Source organism: Camarhynchus parvulus, chromosome Z (assembly GCF_901933205.1).
Source record: "Camarhynchus parvulus chromosome Z, STF_HiC, whole genome shotgun sequence".
NCBI lineage: Eukaryota > Metazoa > Chordata > Aves > Passeriformes > Thraupidae > Camarhynchus > Camarhynchus parvulus.
Window position 1 is genome coordinate 33239004 of NC_044601.1, and position 21902 is coordinate 33260905.

General features: G+C 36.7%; 1 protein-coding gene across 1 annotated transcript; it reads left to right on the top strand.

Moving 5' to 3' along the window:
- Window positions 1-1756: 1756 nt before the first annotated feature.
- DIRAS2 (DIRAS family GTPase 2) lies at window positions 1757-17265 on the top strand. The gene is made up of 2 exons (XM_030969319.1): window positions 1757-1957; window positions 13260-17265. The coding sequence occupies exon 2, from the start codon at window positions 13299-13301 to the stop codon at window positions 13896-13898; it is 600 nt and encodes a 199-aa protein (XP_030825179.1). The 5' UTR covers window positions 1757-1957; window positions 13260-13298; the 3' UTR covers window positions 13899-17265.
- Window positions 17266-21902: the final 4637 nt, after the last annotated feature.

The following is a 21902-nucleotide window of genomic DNA, read 5'->3' on the forward strand; positions in this document are numbered from 1 at the left end:
TTAAATAAATGGATCTGGATTCTGAACCATGCTACCATGGGCAGAATCAGAAAAAGTCACAGGAAAAATCCCTGAGCAATATTATAAATTTTATAGCTTGACCGTTGCTGTGTTGCAGTAATTATACTACAATTTTTAATTTACAGTACAATTTTTTCTTTTTGAGATATTAATTAGCTAAGTCTCCATGCACACAGGATTAAGATATTGCTGAGAAGCTGTGACGAAGCCAAAGGCAGGGCTTTGCTGTCAGGTTCTGGGGGCAGGCCTGCAGCACATGGTTTGTTCCACAGCTTGCTGCCTGCCTGGGAGCCTGTGGAAACAGGGCTCAGGATTAATTTGTAGCAGAACTGCATGTTAATGCAAATTATTTCCGCAGGCTGTATTTTGCAGGTCATCATGTATCCTAACACACATAGAGGAGAAACATCTTCATGTCTGCGTTCAACAAAAGCGTTAACCCAATAAATGAACCTTTCATAAAAGCAATCAAAACAAATCAATTTTTAAAAAGCAAACAAATATATTTTTAATGCCACTGAAGGTGCCATTTAAAAATTATCACACCAGCTATAAGAAGCTAGCTGCTCAGCTGCTCAGTCAGCAGGCATAAAAACTGAATCCTTTCCTTGCTGCTGTGACAGGTTCTGGCTGCCACCAGCCCTACACAGGGCAGCACTCCTCAAGATGGGCATAGAGCCCTTTTATGTCACAACTCAGCTACATGTTGGCAGCTGCCTTAGAAGAACCACAGTCTCTGCTATTTTCTTATAAAGGTAGCGTCTCACAGATCACACAGTATTCTGATCCACAAGGATCCCCAAGTCCAACTGCTAACATACTTGTTGCAGGATTGAACCCACAGTCCTGGTGTTTAAAGCACCATACTCTAAACAGATTAACAGATCGAGGGGTCCGCACACCTTCCCTGGGGATCCACCCGGATTCATAGAGAGACCCTGTACTAATGCTTCCTTTCTGCAGTGACAGTTCAAAGACCTTCAGTGAACCTCACTTTTAGCCTAGAAAGAAAAATGTTAGAAACCGCTTTAAAAATAAAGTGCTGAAGCAGACACTGGATTTTACATTTGGATTTTTCCACCAAATAAATAGACCAACGAGAAAACAAACAAACAAACAAAAAAACCCATCAAAAAACCCAAACCCCAAGAAACAAACTAACAAAAAAGCCCCCAGCAAACAAGCAAACAAACAAAAAACCCATAAAAACCCTCCACACCATTAAAGTGGAGAAAACCTCTTAATTTATCTTTGTCCATAAATCTCAGGAACCCTGCTTTACAGCGCCATCAGGAAAGAAAAAAAAACCTGATCTGTTTCAGATGAGTGAAATTCTGAGGTGCTATGTTGGACAAAAGCTATCTTAAAAGGCACGTTTTTCTTTCTACTGGTTTGGTTTTTGTTTTTGGTTTTTTGTTTTTTTGAGGGGGAGGTTTGGGGTTTCGGTGAATAAATATGAGACCCAAGGGATTAAATTTCAAAGTAATAAAAATCAGCACAGTTCCATTGATCAGAATAGGGCTATGCTGTTTTTTGCCCTGGGGATTAGCCTCACCAAAGGCTTTGTAAGCTTTTTTAACTTAAAGAGACAGGTTTGTTCTCCGTTTCAGAGCTGAAGAAATGGAGAATTGTGAGCTCAGGTTAATGTAATCTACAGCTTTAAATTATAAACTACAGCGTGTTTGGAGGCTTTAGAGACTAATTGTAAAAATCTACTACATTGGTTGAGAGAAGCAGAACATTATAGGTTATGTGTACATATGCCCATACATACATATATTCCACAATTATTCAGTAGGTGGCAGTTAAAAGCCTAGATGAGCTTTGCAGTCGCCATTTAGGCAGCAGCACCAGCAGAGGCTGGAGTCAGTGCGCCCGTAAGAGCAGAAGGAGGGAGGCTGCGATCCAGCCATCAGGAGCATTACCCAGGAGCCAGGTACCGGGGCGTGCGGGAGGGAGGACGGGCAGCAGCCAGCCCGGGGCGCCAAGGGAGAGAAGCTGCGGGCGGCGGCACCGCAGCCCCCCGGTTCAGACAGGGGCTCCTTTCTGGTGGAGGGAGCCCAGGGCAGAGAGGGAGAAGAGCTGGTGCAATGACAGGCAGAAACTGAATAGCGTTTGAAGCTTTCTGTTCCCACACAGGTAAATTTCTTTCCATTGTTTTTGTACAATATCTTGCAGAATAGGCATAGCTTTGCATGGAATTTCGAGGTCTTCCTTTTCTTCAGCCAAAATCCACAATGTTCACTTGGGCAGAATTTCCTCTGAAGTCGGTAGAGTTTTGCCTGAGTTACAACTGCAAGATATGCTCTAAGCTAATATCTTATGTAGAGAACATGGCATGCTGTAAACTGGGGCTAGCAAGGAAGTCAGATGCTGGTCATAGACACACTGGCGAGTTAACTATCATTTTTCTGTGCGTTGGGATGCTAGTAATGACCTTTTTCTCAAGCTGCGTTTCATTACAACTCAATGTGCTGAATTTTGCCCTAGTTATAGGACTGCCACTGCAGTGGCTTAAGGAGAGATCAATTTTTTATTTCTTTTAAATGAAAGCTACATTTTAACTTAACTGATAGAAGAATATAAAAATGTGGAGTCTGAATAAAATAACACAAGGTGTATCTTTTTCCAAGGCAGATACAACTTTGCAGCATCCCACTGACAGGCAGGATTTTTTTTTTTTCAGTAGATTGTCCCTCTCTGAACTGAATGAAAGAAAATAAATCATGAAAGACCATTCTCAAGTGCCTGAGAGCTGCTGAATTCAGATTTGATAACACTTTATCCCTTTCTATCTTTCCCATAAAATGTGGGATGCTCTGTATGCTGCACCACTCGGACACAGAAGAGTGAACACAGAATGGAGCAACAAAATTGGATGCATTTTATTTTTGAAGAATTTCTGAATGTCCTATTCTCATGAGTACCTAGTGAGAGGACTCATATATGCCTGTTTATAAATGCACACACATACAGCTGTGTAGGCTGTGTACCGCTATGTACACCCCGCTCTTTTCAAGGCAGACGAGGCTGATGAAACTGACTGCTGTTGTACCTTTGCCAAGCTTTACAGTTTACCATTATCTAGAATGTTTGCAGGTCTCAACATATTTAACTCTGGCTTTTAGAGGACTATATTGGCTTGCCCCCCTCCCATTCCCTTTTTGACTTTTCTGACTAATGGACTTCAGTTATACTCGGGAGCTGCTCTCTGGGGCCCATCTGTCCTCACTTAATGCAGTAGTGCCCAATTCATGCAGAGTGGGTTTTGTACCACTGTTCTGGAGCTATGAAATGTGATATTCCTCCAGGCTTCATGTTCTCTCTCACACCACACACAGCATATCTGAGGGTCTTACATAAAGAACTGTACAAACGTGTAACAAGTTCAACCACACAGCTACAAATCAATGGTCCCATGGATCTGGAGGAATGAGTGTGATGTACAGCTATTTATCCTTATTCCTGGTAAGAGAGGAGAATGAATTGGTATAAATGAACTGTGAATACACTTAGGCAGGAAGATTTCAAACCATTAGAGTAGCAAGGTTCTTAAATTACATTCTAGTTGAAATAATATATAGAAAACCTTTTAAATACCTTTTAGTTGTAACTTGATGGAAGGGATTATGTGAAATGGTTCCCTGCAAAGGCAAAGCACTGAATTTGAAAATCCAGAAAGTCTCTTCCAGTACTGAATACCATTTTTACTTTTCTCTGGAAGTTGCCTGAACTAAGGAGTCCCTTTGCAAGCGAGTGAAGATCTTCGGAAATACAGTTTTCCAGGTATCTCACATCAGTCAGATGAAAGCATATTTCTGCTCTGTGCTGCACTATTTTTTACACCAGCAGACTCACAAGCGCTGATGTACCTCAGGCTGAGTAATATCACTTTCTCACAGTGCAGACCAGAGCTCTTAGGAAGTTAATTGGAGTTCAGAGACTCCTTCTGGCCAAGTGGTCATGATTATATTACACCAGCATTGCAGTCTCTGTAGTGCCAATAAAAATAGCGGGCTGTATATGAACTGATACTGCCGTCCTGAAGTCATTACTACCACTGTTTGTAGTTTCCTTTGAGGATAACCTGATAACTTTGTTTTCTGGATTTCTCCTGTGCTAACCAACACAGCTGCCCGTGTAGAGATCCCAGCATCATGTGTGAAAAATCAGACTTGGTCTTTCATTGTGACAGAGTATGTGCTATTGCTCCCAAAACTAGATTTTTAAATAAATGTGCAATAAACAATATTCTGGTTCAAAGATGCTCCTACAGAAAGACTGCATTCAATTTCATATTCGTTTTTTCTCTCATTATTTATGTTTGTAAACTTATGTTTTTTTCTTTTTTCTTTTTTAATGGTTTTATTTTCTACATTGGATTGCATTCAATTTACAGTGTTAATCAGTAATTCTTCTGTAATACATAATGAACTGCATTTGGATGTGCCCTCTCCCACACCTAGTGCCAGTATCAGGACATTTGTACATGTAAGCTGAAACAATATTCACTGTGGGACATTTTGTTTGTTATCTAGACTGATTCCAAAATTTTATTAATTTCCCCTTAATAATTTATGTTACTAGGACTAATTGAGCAATAATCAATATTAAATAGAGAAAGAAAAATGGTAATTTTGTAAAAAAAATGGATATTAGTAGTACTAATTTTGTAAAAACATGGATATTAGTAATACTAATTTCCTTTTAAAATGACCGATACCCAAAAACGTACCAGGAGAAAATATCTCTGGAAATTTTCTTTTCCATTTGGTATTTTAACTTTAAATACAGATGTTTCCAAGTATCAGCAATCAGATACTTTCACTGCATTTTTATTGTGACATTAAAACATGCATAAAATTATCTTACCTTACTGCTGGAAGAGCAGCAGAAAAGACCACCTGAGTGTCTATGCAGATGTACATACTAATTGAAGCAGGAAATACTCTGATTTACCTTTTTGAGAAAAGAAATATTGATTAGTTTTCAACCACAAAGTATTGATAACAGATTAATTCTTGAGATAGGTATCAAAGAAAGACAAGAAAATTTGAAAAAGTGTGTGCCAAGTCTGTGACAAACGCACTTTTGACCCACACTGAGGTCAGGAGCAACTCCTCTTGACGAAATGACTTTAAGTTGAATGTTGATTCTCTCTATCTGAGATTAAAATTAGTGTCTCTGGCTATGCAGGTCTGCAATATGCTATGGCAGGAAAATCCAGTCAGCATCAGCCTGACTGCAGATAATGAAATTGGTTTTAGTTGAATCTGAAAAGGTGTCTCAAAAGTGAAGTTGTGTCAGCCTTTCCTCATTCAAAATATGTATATATTAGAGAAACCATATGAAAAGGGCAAATTCATTCCTGGACTGGGTTTTGTTGTTTCCTTCCCAAAATGCCCAGTAGTTCTTAGCTGTAATTAATCTGGAGCTAAGAAAAGAACACTTGCCCTTATTTTATTTTTACTTGTTTATTTTTATATTCTTCCCTAAAAATTTAGCTGACAAATTTTATCTCTTCTGAAATAGTTAATTATTTAAATAATCAAATATTAGCTACTATCAGTAACTAAAATATTGCAGTTAACCCAAATAAATAACATTACCGCTTTCCCAGTCTGTACACACAAAGCTTACAATGTGTTTCTCAGTATGTTTTTATCTTCAAAATATAATTTTTATAATTTTTTTTAATACTACAAGGAAAAAAAACATGTATCTAGAAAAAATTCTCTTAAGGCTAAACCTACTTGTCTTACTTCAGAATTGAAAGTAGTGCAAGTTGAAGTACTGAACATTTATAAACAATCAGAGAGCTGCTATTACTATATTGTAGTCCACAGTTATAACTTAATTGTTGGTTTTCAAAATACTCTGATTTGCAGAAAAAAATCAGTAGAAGAACAGGCTTCTTACTAGTGTCCAGAAACATATCAACACCCATATTACATTGTTTAATTAATTATAAGGGATAATTTTGGGTCCTGAAACCCACTGTATTAACCTATTCCCAAGTTATTGCCCAACAAACCAGTGGCAAAATGTTCTGTTTAAACCATTGCTTTGAATGGAGTATTATTTGGGCTATGAAAGAGTATCAGAAATATTCCAGTCGTCAGAATAGCAATCTAGCTATCCTTCCCAGGCAGGCAAGGAAAATTAATGACAGGAGTTATATAATAAAAAGATACTTAACCTTTAATAATTTTGCTTCTACAGAAGACTTACATAAGTAGTCTCAAATTACATTAACATTATGGAATGGAGAACTACAGTGAAAGGCAAAATGGCCCCCAGTCTTCAGTGTTTCCTCTGCTGAATGGAAAACAGTCTAGCATGAATGTACAATTCTTCTGTGTAAATATACATATTTATACGGAAATAGCTTTTTGTCTATGCTGGGATTTTTATCTCACAATACTGAGATGGATAAGTCAGAAAGTATTTTTTTCCAGTGTATAGCTGGAGAAGCAGAAGTTCACAAAGCATGTAAAGTCATTGCTCAAAACCAAAAATTATTCTACTATTAGAAACCAGAGGGGCTGAAAATTCATACTGAGTCTCTGATCCTGCATTTGTAGGTGTGACAAATTCTGGTTTCTAATCATACTGCTCTGTCCAATGGCATTATGTCTTACTTGTTGAAAGGCACACATATGACAATCTTTCTATATTTCCTTGGTTAAATCAATTGAAAACTGAGGAAAAACCACTGTATTTGGTTAATTAATTTGGGAAGAAAACTTAAAAAAGCAGTTCCATAGGGAGCTAAATAGAATTCTGGTTTTTTGACATTTTTATTTCTATGTGCACATTAATGACTACCTAACTATTCATATGAAAAGTCTTCTGAGTAATTTCCTTCTGAGTTTTGATGATAAGCACTTAGAGATTAAGACACTGGTCTACCAAAATACTCAAGTAGATAAATCAAGAAAGTATCTGACATGCCTAAAGCAAAGCCTGAATTTAGACAGGAACTCTCATGAAATTCTCCCTTTTAAATTTTAAGATTAACCAAGCCACTAAATAGGAAGTAACAACCAATAGGACACCTATGCACCCTGGATAATCTTAGAATAATATTTCTGGTTCTGCACGAAAGTGAGGGTTATTTTAATATGGTAAATGTATTCACCTGTTCATCCTGGATAAACTTAGCATAATATTTCTGATGCTAACTGAAAGTAAGGGTTTTTTTGTTGTTTTTTTTTTTCACACAGTAAGTGTGTTCAATGAAGCTGAATCTTGTTTTACAGTAATGGTTCATTAGTACATATCTGTTACAAAAGAGTTCTGGGGCAACAGAGCTCCCAGGCAACAACAGAGCAAACAATTTCAGTGTGTCCCTATGTGTAAAGCTCTTTGTTGGATCAGGTCCAGCACCTTCTTCATTTTCTGCACATGAACCCTCATCAGGGAAGGGAATCAACAGATCTTACTGTGTCATTCATTCTTCTGCCACCAGTCCTGCTGTCTTCAACAAGCAATGCCACTTTAGTTAAGCCTAGTTCCAAAAATCCATGCTATTTGTTGTTCCTACAGGAAACATTGCCTATTTGCCTCTACCCTTTCTTTTTTCCAGTTCTTTCCTGCCTAGCAAAACTATTTCTGCCACAACATCTGCTGGCCGTATGTTAACCAAAGAACAAGTAAAGATTTTTGTACGGTCGCAACTATGCATATGGGATTTCTTTCTTTTACCAAGGGTTTCATAGGGTTTCAAGCAATTTTGAAAAGGCATTGTTGTAGGAATGAGATTTTCAATGTAAGTGTGATGACTACAGGACAGCACAGAGGCTGGCTTCTACCTCCTTTACATACAGCTGCTCTTAAGACAATAGTCTCTTGTAAATACAGAAAAAAAACCCCAACAAAATTTATCTGAAAGCCTCCTGTCCTTTCTATTTGTCTTCTATGTTAGGCCAGGATCTTGAAGGAAACCCACAAAACCTCTTAGGGAACTCTCTGAAAGACTTTGTGATATTAATTTCAGTTTAAGGATTCTAAATTGTTAATTTTCCATGCAAATTGAAACATTTTCAACATTGTAGAGAACCTAGCTCTAAAATTAAATCTGTTTTGGTTTAAATAAATTGAATTTTTAGTTTGAATTTTTGAATACATTGAATAATAAAAATGTCTGATTTTATTCCTTACTTTCAGATAATCAAGCAAATTTTACAATAAGGACAATGTGTCCGATAAAATCAGCAGGTTTATGACAGTACTTTTTTTGTGAAGAAGATGCCATTTTTCTAAGGAAATCTCCCTGGTCATCTTTCTATTGCTGGAAAGAAAAGCAATAAATGCTGTTCTCTGTAACTGTTGTTGAGAACAACATAAATAAAAAATGCTACTGCATTTATGCAGTGAAAAAAACCATCATGATTTAGACTAGCTGATCATCAAGAAGTAGACTTTCAAAGAACATTTTGTTTCACATGAGAATAAAAAAGTTCTTTCCCTATGGATTAGAACCTCATGTTGTAGGAAAAAGTTGTTTTAGCTGTTATGATTTGGTCTCCAAATGTGTCCAACTTTCCCTTGACTTGAGAAGACCAAATAATACAAGCAAAGGAATAGAATGAAAAAGCAAGTCTGATATTAAAAGATGAAGGCACTGGAAGTAGGAAGGTCCCCATTCTTAAAGTACATATTCATTAGCATATATGGTGAAAATACTCCCTGAGAAATGCCTCTTTATATGCACAACAAGAAAAAGGTCTTTGAAGAGCTCTCTTTTCCTCTTTCATATATATAATGTGACATTTTTCACCTTTGATATTGGGAATGGACATTGACCCTACAGTCCTGCTGAAATCCGTCTTATCTATAGCTACATTCTTCACCTTGCACCTCGTATCTTTGTATAGAGGTGTCATCACTGGATAGCCTCATGGACTGTTAATTTAAACTGAGGCAAGATTTTGAACTAAATGCATTGCCTGTACTTTATTGGTTTTTCACAATAACAATGACAATATAAACAGAGACATTGCCTTAGAGCTTAAAAAAAAATCCATGAAATTGTTTTACCTGAGGAAAAAAAATAATTCAGGAAATTAATACACAGCATCTGACAACTGCTGAATTTCGTATCAGACTGACATCTCAGTAGGACCTCATAAGAGCTCAAGAAACTGGATCAGTTAAGATGCAATCAAAGCCTCTGACTCCAGAAAGCAAAGGCAACATCACACTGTTTTTTAAAATGAATGCTACACTAAAAGATATAATCTAGTTAAAAAAACATCAACTAAACTTACAATTTGTGACATTTCATGGTGGTCTAACAATGCAAACATGGTGAAAATCTTTTGCAATAAAACCCAAGACTGGAAACATTGGAGATATGTTGATTTATTTTTTGTGCTTATTTTCAAGCATAAACTGAAAGAGTTCACCAGCTGTGAGATTCTAATCTCATATTGCTCTAAGAGTACTCAAGTAGATTAGTTTTCAGAAGTTATTTTTCAGGCTTCCTATAGCTTTTGGCTGTTATTGCATATGCTGTCTATAGCTTAAATACCAACATGGCAGGCAAGTCATAAATACATTTGACAAAAAAAGTTAAACTATAAAAAACCCAATTAGAGATAAGAGAACTGTGGAGGTCCAGTGGCTAAGTAAAGAATCAGTATAAATGATTTCTTAAATGCTAATATACTCACATGTAATTAATTAAACATCCAATGAATGTTAGGAGTTTAAACTATGAAGAGCATAATCTGTAGCATGAGTTACTTTATTTAGACATTTAAAATGCATATTTTTAATAATAAAATGCACTATATAATTAAATAAGTGATTTTATGTCATAATTACTCAGACCTTGAACTGTTTCCTTCTGTCAAAAAAACATTTCAATTCTTTCACCTGGCATATCAGAAATATCTAGGGAAAGCATGCAGACTAACATGAAGGTCTGCAGCTAAGTTGGAACTGGAGGCAGTGGTTAAATATCTTGCCCCAGTGAATAGCCCATCAAGCTCGCCTGCAGCAGCTGAACTAGAGCAGCTCCAGCCTTGTGCTAGCGAAGTATCTGCAGGAAACAGCTAGGTCAGCAGAGGTACAGACTCACTAGTTTGTGAGACTCATTTCAGACCTTTGCAATCAGACAATTCAAAATGAAGGGTATGAATGTATGCTGTGAAAATTGCTTTGGCTTGTCAAATAAGGGTAGTGTTGATAAAATGACACTTTAGAGGATGATAATAAATTTTCACTGTTGTAGTTTGTGAAAGCAGAAAAGGCAGCAAATGAGGCTTCATTACAGAATAAGTCCATTCTAACATGTAAAAAGCAACTATTTTTTTCTGTGCAGATTATGAAAGACTGGTTTTCTGAATCAGAAATGGTCCTGTACATCTGAAAAATCAGACCTTAAAGTTAATTTTCCCCTACCCTTGCTGACCATAATGCCACAAGCTGATTAAATAATGCCATACTTTATTTTGTCCTCCTGTGTGTTTCAGTTAACATATTTTAAGACAAAGAAACATCAGTAAGATTACAGGGTGGCATGAAAAGCATTAAAAAATGAACACTTGTGTGCAAGTCCAACCATTCATATAGAATGGTTGTCCCTGCAGGAGGCTCTGTGAGCAGATCCGCATAGAGAACACAGAAAAATTATTTCAGGACCCCTTAGAACTCTTCTGTATGCTTAATACTTCAGACCATTACGTGCCCCATTTAAATTTGTTCTATCTTTTGGGCTACTGTATGTGTCAGTTTTCTTGGAGATTTCTGAGTATGTTTAGAATATACAGTGTAATACAGCAGGAGTACAGTCAGCTAGCTTTTAAAATTTTATTTTTCTAGTCCACATTTCACTGATTTTCTTCGTAAAAGTTTTCATAGTGCATTTTTTCTCCTAGTGCTGTAGTTCCTAGGCTACATATAATATGACAGTGCAATGCTTATGCTGCTTCTGAAGTGGAATTTGCAGATATTGCTCTCTTGCCTTTTTACTTACAAGAAATTATTAAACTATAATTCTTATGGTAACTCATTCTGTGCAGTCATCCACAACTGTAAGCTCTAAGACTGTTCCAAATTTGCATGCTGGCAGTTCTCACATACAGATTTATTCTCAGTGGAACAGCATTATGCTAGCTTCTTCTCATATTTTTTTCCAGCTATGTTTTTTCCTTTCTTTTTAACATAATGAGCTGATCACTCATTTTCTTTGTTCCTCAGAGAGTTTTGCATCTTCTATAAACACATACATGAGCATTTTTTCTAAGGTTACCTTTTCTTTCCATTCCTTCCATTCTGGTGTCAGAAAAACAATTTTGCTTCAGTGCCTAAGGATGAACACTCTTATTTATCAATCTTTCCTATATTTAAACAAGCCTCTCAGAGTGACAGTGAATGTAGCACAGGAGAGATTGAAGGGGTGAAGCTGCCTTCTGCCTGAAGCCAGGCTGGGTAGAGGTGTAGAGCTGTGGCAGCTCTGCACTTTGCCTCGGGATCAGCATCCCCAGTTGCACTGGTTATTCTGCCTATGGTATGGCAGATGAGGAAGTACAACTCCTTCATCCAACAAATTATGTAAGGACAGATATTTTCAGCTTACTCAGACATTAAAATTAGGACACTATAGGATGCCCTGTACAAGAAAGATAACTACATCAGGATATGCTTGAACAACAAATTGAAGACATTAGTGCAGCATGCATTGCCATAGCTTAAGCCTAACTGGCGTAATGAGTAACTGCATCAAAATGCAGAAACAGAAAATTTGGCATGATCTTGCAACAAGAGTAAGGGCATGGGAAGTCCACTAAGATCCACACCTCTAAACCATCAGTATTGTCTTGCTGCTAGAGAGGTAAAAGGTAACTTAAAATCACCCCCTGCAATGCAGTGACTCCTTCTGCTGCATTGAAGAAATAGCTTAAAGGCTTGCTTTCAAAAGGGAAGAAATTCTTTGGGTTGCTCTAAATTTATTGCTGCCCAAGCAAAATTACAACAGGCAAATTTAATCACTTGGTGCCATTAAGGCACTTGGGCAAAATTCCCTATAAAGCCTGCCCATTTTCTTCAGAACAAATACAGATGCAGCAAATTTTGCATTTTTTTCCACATGTACCCCTTATATATACCAGTTTGGTCTGAAGAGTCACAATACCCTATGCTTTCTTCAATTTTTAGGGTTTATTTTTAAAGTGTTTATTTGCTTAAATCTCACTAAATATAAAAAGACTACATGTACTGATGCGCTGTGTACCCATTGAGCTGCTACTGATGGGAGGACAAATTAATCTTCACTTTATTTAAATTAATTCTAAACCATCTACAGCTTGTAAACATGTGAATATTTTACCATTTCTCTTATTTAAAAATTATTTCCATATTTATGGTCCTACTATACACAGATGGATTTTGTTAAGGGCTGCAGGAATCACAGAATTTTGTGACCTTTGACATATGCCCTTGCCAACCTTAGCAATACAAGCCACTAAAAATGTTATGAATATGTCTGCAGAACCTCTCTGATAAGTATATCTACTCTGGTGTCAAATATCATCTACTGCAAGATAAATATTGGAATAAAAAGGCAGACTGAATGTGAGCAATCTGAGTTTATCAAAATGTACTCTTTGACCTGAAATGCCAGTGGCAAAACACACTGAAGTGGGACACACGCTCCCATGGAGTTAAAAACAAAGGTCAATATGTGCTGTTGCTGAATAATCCACAAATACATCTTAGTTGTCATTTAGAACTGTAGTCCAGTCATAGTGGGAATAAATTCCTTAACTATTATTATTCCTTAACTATTGAAAAACTGGAATATTCAGAGAATTGACTGTCATGCAGTGATCAGTTTTGACTATTATTTTAGATCTATTTAAGATATAGAAGGATAATTCCCTTCCTACAGTTTGTTCAAGCCAAGGCCACGTAGACATTCCCAGATGCAACTTTTTAGTTATGTTAATATTAGTCCAGTAGGAAGAATACTGAAACATATAATGTTAATTAAAAACAGCCATGAAGCAACAAAGATGGTATTTTGCCACCAGTCCAGACTGGATTGCCATCCCTAATTTACAACTGAAATAAATCATTCTGTAACCCCCTGCAAGACTTATTAAATTAGTACAACGGCCATCACTTACATTACATTTATTTCTGTTACTGGGAAAGATATCACAGCATGCACTCCACACTTGTACCTGTACTAATGTCCGTCTCCTTGTTTTTGTTGTTTTCTCTCCTAGGTTTTCCCCCCTAGCTGAGCAAGTGACACACAGAGAAACATGCCGGAGCAAAGCAACGATTATAGGGTAGTTGTGTTTGGAGCTGGAGGAGTGGGAAAAAGTTCTTTGGTCTTGAGATTTGTGAAAGGCACTTTCAGAGAGAGCTACATCCCCACCATTGAAGACACCTATCGGCAGGTGATCAGCTGTGATAAGAGCATATGCACTTTGCAGATAACTGACACTACAGGGAGCCATCAATTTCCAGCCATGCAACGTCTCTCTATTTCTAAAGGACATGCTTTTATTTTGGTTTACTCTATCACCAGCCGACAGTCTTTGGAGGAACTCAAGCCAATCTACGAGCAAATATGTCAGATTAAAGGAGACATAGAAAGCATTCCAATAATGCTGGTGGGGAACAAAAATGATGAGAACCAAAATCGTGAGGTAGAAAGCAGTGAAGGAGAAGCCATGGCTAAGAAGTGGAAATGTGCCTTCATGGAGACCTCTGCCAAGACAAACCACAATGTGAAAGAGTTATTCCAAGAATTGCTAAACCTGGAGAAACGCAGGACTGTGAGTTTGCAAATTGATGGCAAAAAAAGCAAGCAACAGAAAAGGAAGGAGAAGCTGAAAGGAAAATGTGTGGTGATGTGAGATTGTACTGTCAGGAATCAGCTGTGAAGTCTCGTCTGACAATACGCATGTAAACCCATAGACAGCAAAAAACCTTGCAAGATCCTATTTATTAGTATCTATTTTAAAAGAAATACTTGGAAATTGAAGAAATGGGGTACTGTAATTGCTTTGAAAAAAAATTGAAAAATAAAAATATGTGTAGTCTCACAATCAATTAAAGCATATCAGGAAGAAAACAAAAGATGTCCTGGAATATCTTATTTTGCAATTTACAAAAAAGAATTGTCATCATTCACATAATATGAAAGATTGGAAGATCAACTTAATATTACCTGCATTTGCATATAATTGCAAGAGAAAACAATGTGTAATATCAGAAGAAAAACAAAGAAGTGGCAGTAAAGAAATCTAGAACATACAAATACATGCTAGTGGTGTTAACCATTTCCTTAAAGAATGCTGTGGATGAAAAATTCTATGCCATTTTAATTACTGACTGGTGGGAGAGTGTGCATAAGACAGTCTGGGATCACCTGAATAAATTAACTGTTGCGCAATAAGAGGAAGTGTGGGGATAGCAGTGAAAAGGGACAGATATTGTCTCTATGCCCCCAGCATGATACTTCTTTCTAATATGATGCAGTGTTTTAACTGAAGTTTGTGGAAAAACCAAGTCCTGTAAGTTGGAGATCATGTTTTCTGGGCTCATTGTTTCAAGGACGACCTGAGTATTTAGCCCAAATATATTTCAGAAGAACAAACATTTATTCGTGGAGAATGCCAGATGGAATGGAGTACATATAAAACCAGAAAGCTTCCCCAGGGAGAACTGACTGGGTAGTCGCCTACGAAAGGCTCTGTGGGAGAGACTCAGTTCTAATGCTGCTGCCAGTTAGATGAACACATGGTGTGGTTAGTGAATGAATGCAATGTCTTTTGAACTGGCAGTACCCTTGGAGTGGGGTTGGCATAATATACAAATTATCGTGTTAGCTGACTGATGCTTCTTCACATTACTATATTCCAGTTAGAAGGGTTTATGCTCATGCCCTACGAGATCTATTACCTTTATATTGTCTGAAGTATTTTATATTTGCCATTTAAACTAATGATTTGAACTGCTGTGACTATAGAACCAAATATATATCTGAAGCTAGTGACCACAAGAGTCTCTAAAATGGGGGTTTTTGGCATAAGCACTACAGGATCTGGAATATTCTGGAGTCAGAACTGTGTTATAATGCAATACAAAGTTCAGAATAGAAACACATTATTTAAACATCCTGTCAGGGGAAAATGCTCTTCTCAAAACCTTTGAAAGGGAAAAAAATTGTGAGCTTTCCTGGATGTCTGTCCAAAGCTTTTTTAAAAACTAATATGAATGACTGAAGTATGTATCCTAGTGATGACAAAGGCCATTTAAGATAAAATAAGCACATACAATTTTTAAACAACACATTAAAATTGTGCAAGTCTCAATTTGTACCTTAGGAACTGCTTTGAATCAATAAAAAGAGCCTACCATATTTTTAGTAAATGTTTATGTCAAGAAACATGGAAAAATGAAGTCAAGTACTAATATTATTAGCCTGCATGCTAGTGCATTATAAATATTTTACAGGGGATGTTCAAATGCAGTGTTTGCATTAAAATTTGCTACCTTGTTCCTTTCAAAGTTATTGCTTGCTTATCTTCCACATTTCTAACAAATGTGCAGATATTTCAGAGGTAGAGTAATAGCATACACAAGAATTGCTACTAGTGCTTGTCTAGAGAGGAGCACAACTTCTGTCATGCAGTCAGAAGAAGTGCTGGCACCTGTAGAATTGAATGTGAAACTCCTACTGATTTCAAAGAGACTTTTTTTTTTCTGTTTATTTTATTGCATTAAGAAGAGAAAACTGGAAAAAGCATGGAAAAGTTAATGCTCTTCATCAACAATAAATTCCAGGCTCTTACACAACACTCTTTCTTCATAAATCTCAGAGCACTTTGCAAAAATGGCAACATCATTTCCTTAACTTCTCAGGTGGTGAAAGTGAGGCACAGAGAGAGGAAACCACTGCACATAGATCGTCCAGCAGGATAGTGACAGACCCAGGGAAAAAAGCATATCTCCTCTGTCACAGTCCAATGCTCATTCTGTGTTTTGTCAGACTGTCTCTTCGCATTCTTAAATAGTTCCTGAAACACATAAAGAAGCCTGGTTTGACCTATACAGCCAAGTGCATCTTTCTTGATAGTCTGTCAATAGATCAAAAAATATTTCCACATCAGGGATGCAAAACACTTAAAAGCACTATGTTTAGTAACACTTTTATAAATGTTTATACATTTAATCTTTGTAAAAAAATTTGCTGATGATGCTCAATATCACAGCAATGGATTCCATGGATGAAGCTGGAAAATCAGAAAAATTATCAACGTTAAGGCATAATGGGTCACATACAGAGGTCAAAAGCCCTCAGATGCTAACACACCGGTGCCAAATGTCATCATGTGCGGCACATGCCTTAGCAACCATCATAGAATTATGACAGAATCTCAAAGAGAAAAATAAAAGCTATATATAGAACCTTTTAACATTATTGCTTGAACTGGAAGAATTATTTACATAGTAAAATATCTTGCAGAAGTACAATACAGGGGATCTAAATTACTTAAAATGTACTGACTGCAAAGATATTACAGGCTGAAATTAAGCCCTGGACTTCTTTTTTTTGAATGTGCCTCATAGCAAGAATAGAATAATTGCATAGCAAAGATAGAAATTAAACAAGTACCTGCCAATGTTTAGGCTTGAGGACCGTATTCCTTTAGTTCCCAGCTGAAGCTGACTCCTCACGTGCTATGTAATAAGCCATGAAGTATTTCATGGACTTGCATGTATCAAAGCAAGGCCAGAACAGAAGCAATATTACTCAAGGACCACAGACTCAAAAGAGAGCATATTTTATACCCTTGCATTGCCATCCTTGTTTCTACTATTAGATTTTACATATCTTGCATACATGTGAGCTGGTTTATAATGTTTGTTTTGCTATTACAAATAGAATTATTTTTTTTAATATGGAAAAAATAAGGTAGAACAAGAAAATGTAAAGCTTTATTACATTTTGTGTTTTATTTGGGAATGTGGTATGACTGTAATAGCCTGTTTAGAATGTTTATGCAAAATATTTAAAACATGTAAGTTCTACAGTGAATTTTAGCACCAAGAAAACACAATCTAGCCAAAAGAGATCTTTAAAATGCATGACTTTTATATGTAGATATGAAATATTAAGGTATGTTCTTGTCATGAAAACGTGTTGTTGCGATTTCTTTAGCAAATATTTTGTTTCAAAACTGAATAAGAAGTCATTTGTGTCTACTAGTTTCCATATTTGTGATGATCTAAACATTCAAAATAAAGTTTTAAATCTTAACACAAGTTTGGAAGAAGTTTTGTTGTTGCCTCCATTTGTTTGGTTAATATTATATATTTTTTGAAATTGCAAAGGCAATTCTCTAAATCAAAACAGACTCTAACATGCTAGGCAGTGTCCCAAAATCTTCAGCTATACAAATCAGTTCTGAGAGAACTGGAGCGGTATTACCTTACCTAATACTTCTTCTATTCTATTCTGGCAAACACACAAAGAAATCTACCTCCATAAAAAAAACCAAAAAACTAAACCAAACAAAACCAAACCAAAACAGCTTATCAGTAGATGCTCCTTTTGGCCAACAAAAAGCAAAATAATTCTGGAAGCAAAATAAATCTAGTCTGTATTTTATTATTTGCTTTAAAATAATGGCAGATAGAACTGTATGCTTGTGAAAAATTAATACTTAATGTATGGATCCTGCTATTCCTGCTCATTTCTAAAAAAAAATTCCTGATGTTCTTGCAAAACTTCCCACTACTGTATTCTATATTACCGCCTGTTCCGAAAAATATCAAAAATAATAGTTTACCACTTCTTGCAATTCAGAAGATGCAGCCAAAGTTGTTCAGTTAAATAATTATTTTTATATGCAAGTAATAATTCATATTCAACAGAGGAAGGGATCCATAAACAATCTGGAGTACACAGGGACAATGATAGGCACTTGAACCAGTGATGAAATATTGAGCATTGAATGTAAATTTAATGTTACTGTGAAGTAATTGCATTTGTCAGACCACAAAGGTTTTTATTTTTAGTAAAGAGCTCTTATGAATTCTTATTATTTTTTTTTTCTTCTTTCAGTATGCTGTCAGTTAACAGTCACTAATTACTTTATAAATGTTATCAGATTCCACAGAAATACCAGAAACAAAATTCCCTTGCTTTTAATATTTTTCCCATTGATTACTACTCCTGTTTCCCAATAGAAAATATTTTAATTTTTAACTCATACCCTCATTCAAATTTGTGAATACCTGCCACACTTATTTCATTGGCAATTTAACTGACATGTTTCACCCATCTTTGAAGCACGTTTTCTAATTAATCCACAAATTTATTTCATGTAGTCAAGTGTGTCTAAAGTTTAACTTCACTAAAACTGTAAAGGAGAGCGGAGCTTTGAAAATACATGGTGGGTGTTCCTTGTGAAGGATGCAGACTCTCCTGTAAATTAACCAGATGTATTTGCAGTTTAAAGAAAGCACTAAAACTCTTCTGTTTCATATAATTTATCTTGGCTGAGTACACTATTTCATAATGGGTTATAGGGGTTATGAAATCATAAAGAAACTGAAGTTTGAAGGAGGAGTTGTTATTCAGTCTGATATGTTTATTTCACACTCAGATGCCAACAAGTGGCCCACAATGGATCCCACAAGAGCATCTCTATTCTCAGCTTCTCAGATCATAGTGCAGCTGGGAAGGGGAAGGGCAGGGCAAGGATGCAGCACCAAAATCCACCCCAAAACTAAAATCAGCTTCTCAACCTCCACACCTGGTGCTCTAAAAGATATGAATTACAGTGTCTGTCACATGGAAATTACCACTGTATTTGTATTAATTTCAGTAGAGAAAGCAACAAATAAAGAAGCAGAATTGATGTTTTTCATAAGGCATGTATAGCAAATATTTTTTTTAATATGTAAAAGGAGAAAGAATGTTCTACATTATCTTTTAAAGAGAGATGGGATGACCATTGAGGGGCCATTCACCCCAGTGTATATCTGCTTTGCTGCAACTTCTGTTCAGTGTTATTGAGAACATACTTTGCCTTTGGAATTTGCCTTCCTTCTTTACTGGTTCAGATCTTGCTGCTGACCAGGGTGGTCCTAAAAAATTATTCTTGGCCTATTTGTTACTTTTTAATTACAATAAAATAATGCTGTATGCTTAGGCACACGAATTTAATTCCAGATTTTTCCTGTAGACTAGATGTCTCCTGTGCAGTGGGGTCATTGTAACAAAGTAGAAGAAAGTTGGAGGATTATAATTTGGGATGTGAGGTAGACCCAAAGAAAATTGGAATACCAGAAAATTTTGCATTTTACAGAATTTGCTGTTTCCCAGAAAATTTAAGATCAGCAAGGACTCCTGAAAGTATTTTCAAAAGAAAAGGCAATATAGAGTGGTCATGCTGAGCTATACTAATGAATGTGGCTCTTTGGACCATCACAACAGTAGGTTCCACAAGGAGAGCAATTTCTTCTCCCTCAGTGATCTCATGAAATCTTTAACTCTGATAAAAGCAACTTTAAGTTGCATGGCTGACTTACATGCCTGTGTAGGAGAACACACTCTACAGCCACAGGGTTTCAGCTCTATTTTTCTTCCTCTTGGACTACTTTGGCTGAGGTAGAATTAATTTTCATCGCAGTGGCTGGTATGGGTGTATGTTTTGGATTTGTGCTGAACACAGGTCTGAAAAAATAGAGATGTTTTTATTATTGCTGAGCAGGTCTTGCACACTGCCAAGGCTTCTTGCTCCTAATGCTGAATGGGGGTGAGGAGGGTAGGGGTGCACAAGAAGCATGAGAAGCACGAGAAGCTGGGAGCAAACAGTTGATCCCAACAGGTCCTACCAGAACATACAGCATCACGCTCAATATATAGAGCTGGGTGACAAGAGAGGAAGGCCAGGGACATTTGGGGCAATGACGCTTGTCTTCCCAAGTCACTATTACATGACAGGGCCCTGCTTTCTTGGAGATAGCAGAAGGCCTGCTTGCCCACAGAAGGAACTGAATTCATCCCTTGAGAGGCTTTGCCTGTATGTGCAGCTTCTGCTTTACCTACCAATCCATTAATGTCCATTTCATCCCATGAATTTTTTCATTTATACTTTCACAATTCTCTGCCCAATCCCACTGGTTGCAGGTGTGAGGAAGCAGCTGCTGGGGTACCTACTTGCCTGCTGGGGGTAAGCCATGATACCTATTCAGTCCAGGCAGTCCTCTTTCCCACTACATGGAGAGAGACCAGATGTCCTCCACAATGAAAGGAGATGACCTCTACAGCCATGAGCACCACACCCTTTTCTTCTGCAAACCTCACATTGAATCAAGGCTTGCCTTTTAAAATGAAATTAAAACCCAACTGGAACAACAAAGTCTAATACAGCAGCAAGGGAAAGCAAGGTAGTTCTATAGAAACGTGTCTGTAAATGACCAAATAATACTATCTTTATATGTAGCTCCAGGAAGTGCATGTTCATGTTCCAACAAATGGTAAAATATTTTGTTAGCATACAGAGGCTGAATTACAGACAATGACTTTTCTGGGGATGCTGAAGGCAGAGAAAAGGTGAATGTGTTTATTTTCAGTGGTAATATTTCAGAAGATTGAAAAAAACGAGGAAAAAACTGGTAACATATCCTTGGAATTATCCTAATGATAAAATTTATTAAGTCACAGGTGAATCATTCAGAACAAGTAGCAGTCAATATGAACCTTAGAAAAAGATTGGGGTAAAAGAAAGAGTCTTAAATTCTGTCCTTTCTTTTTACTGCCATAACCATATTTGTCCATGGTGTTCTCCTATTTCTTTTCAAACTCAAATCTGAATCAAAGACTGCTTAATTCTGTAAGTTTGACCTTCACCTAATTGTTTCAGCATATTTTTGTTTGCTGAAAAAATCTGAATACCATTTTGCAAAAACACCAAGTTACCCCACTGTGGTAGAGAACAATTTAAATTTGTTTATTATTTACTAGAAAACAGTCCAAAATAATGTATTAATAAAGTAATAAGAGTGGTCAGTAGGCAACCACTCTGTTAAATCCTTCCCATTAAAGAAAAAAAAAATCCTATCAGTTATGTAACCACAGATAAAGCGTGCCCACATTGTAGATCTCAAAAATACCATGAAAGCCAGATGGATACAAAGTCAGAATTTTATTATGGTGGGATGGGGAGGCTGGCAGGCTGGAGGGAGGGTGGGGATTGGACAGGGAAGTGCATCTGTCTGTCTCTTTTCCCTGCCTCTCCATGCCCTGGGAAAAGCCAGAAAAGCCAGTCAGCCACACTGCCTTTGCCACAGCCAAAGCACCCACTTTTCTGCTAGAAAAGATTTATAGAGCAGAGAGAAAAATCAAAAGAGCACCATTTGTGGTGTAAATAACTGATGCTTGTGTAATGTTGGCAAGTATGGTGACATGAGGGGATTCAAAAATTATGTGAGTCAAAAGTAATATTAAACTTCAGCATTATGGAATGGCCTTCAACGCCTGTGTACATAGTTCTGCATCTCTCAGAAGCTGCCATGTCTAAAGATGGTTAGGTCCATTTGGTTACATAGCACCACTTTTAACTATTTATGGAAGCCAAATTATCTAATTTTAAAGAATCAGTTGTAGTCAAGAAAACATATTATTCTGCACTATGTAAATGTAGGAGATAATGTATTGTTAAATGCAAGCTAGTAGTTAAAACTGTATTCTATTTACTGTTGTGATTTGTTTAAACATGTAAGTTGTGTTTCCTTAGAACGTTGAAATTAGTGCTCTTCTACTGGGTCCTAATATGAGTTAGGTTAGGAAAGCAAACTTTCATATCAACATAATTTTCAGCAAGGGATCTTTAAATTACATT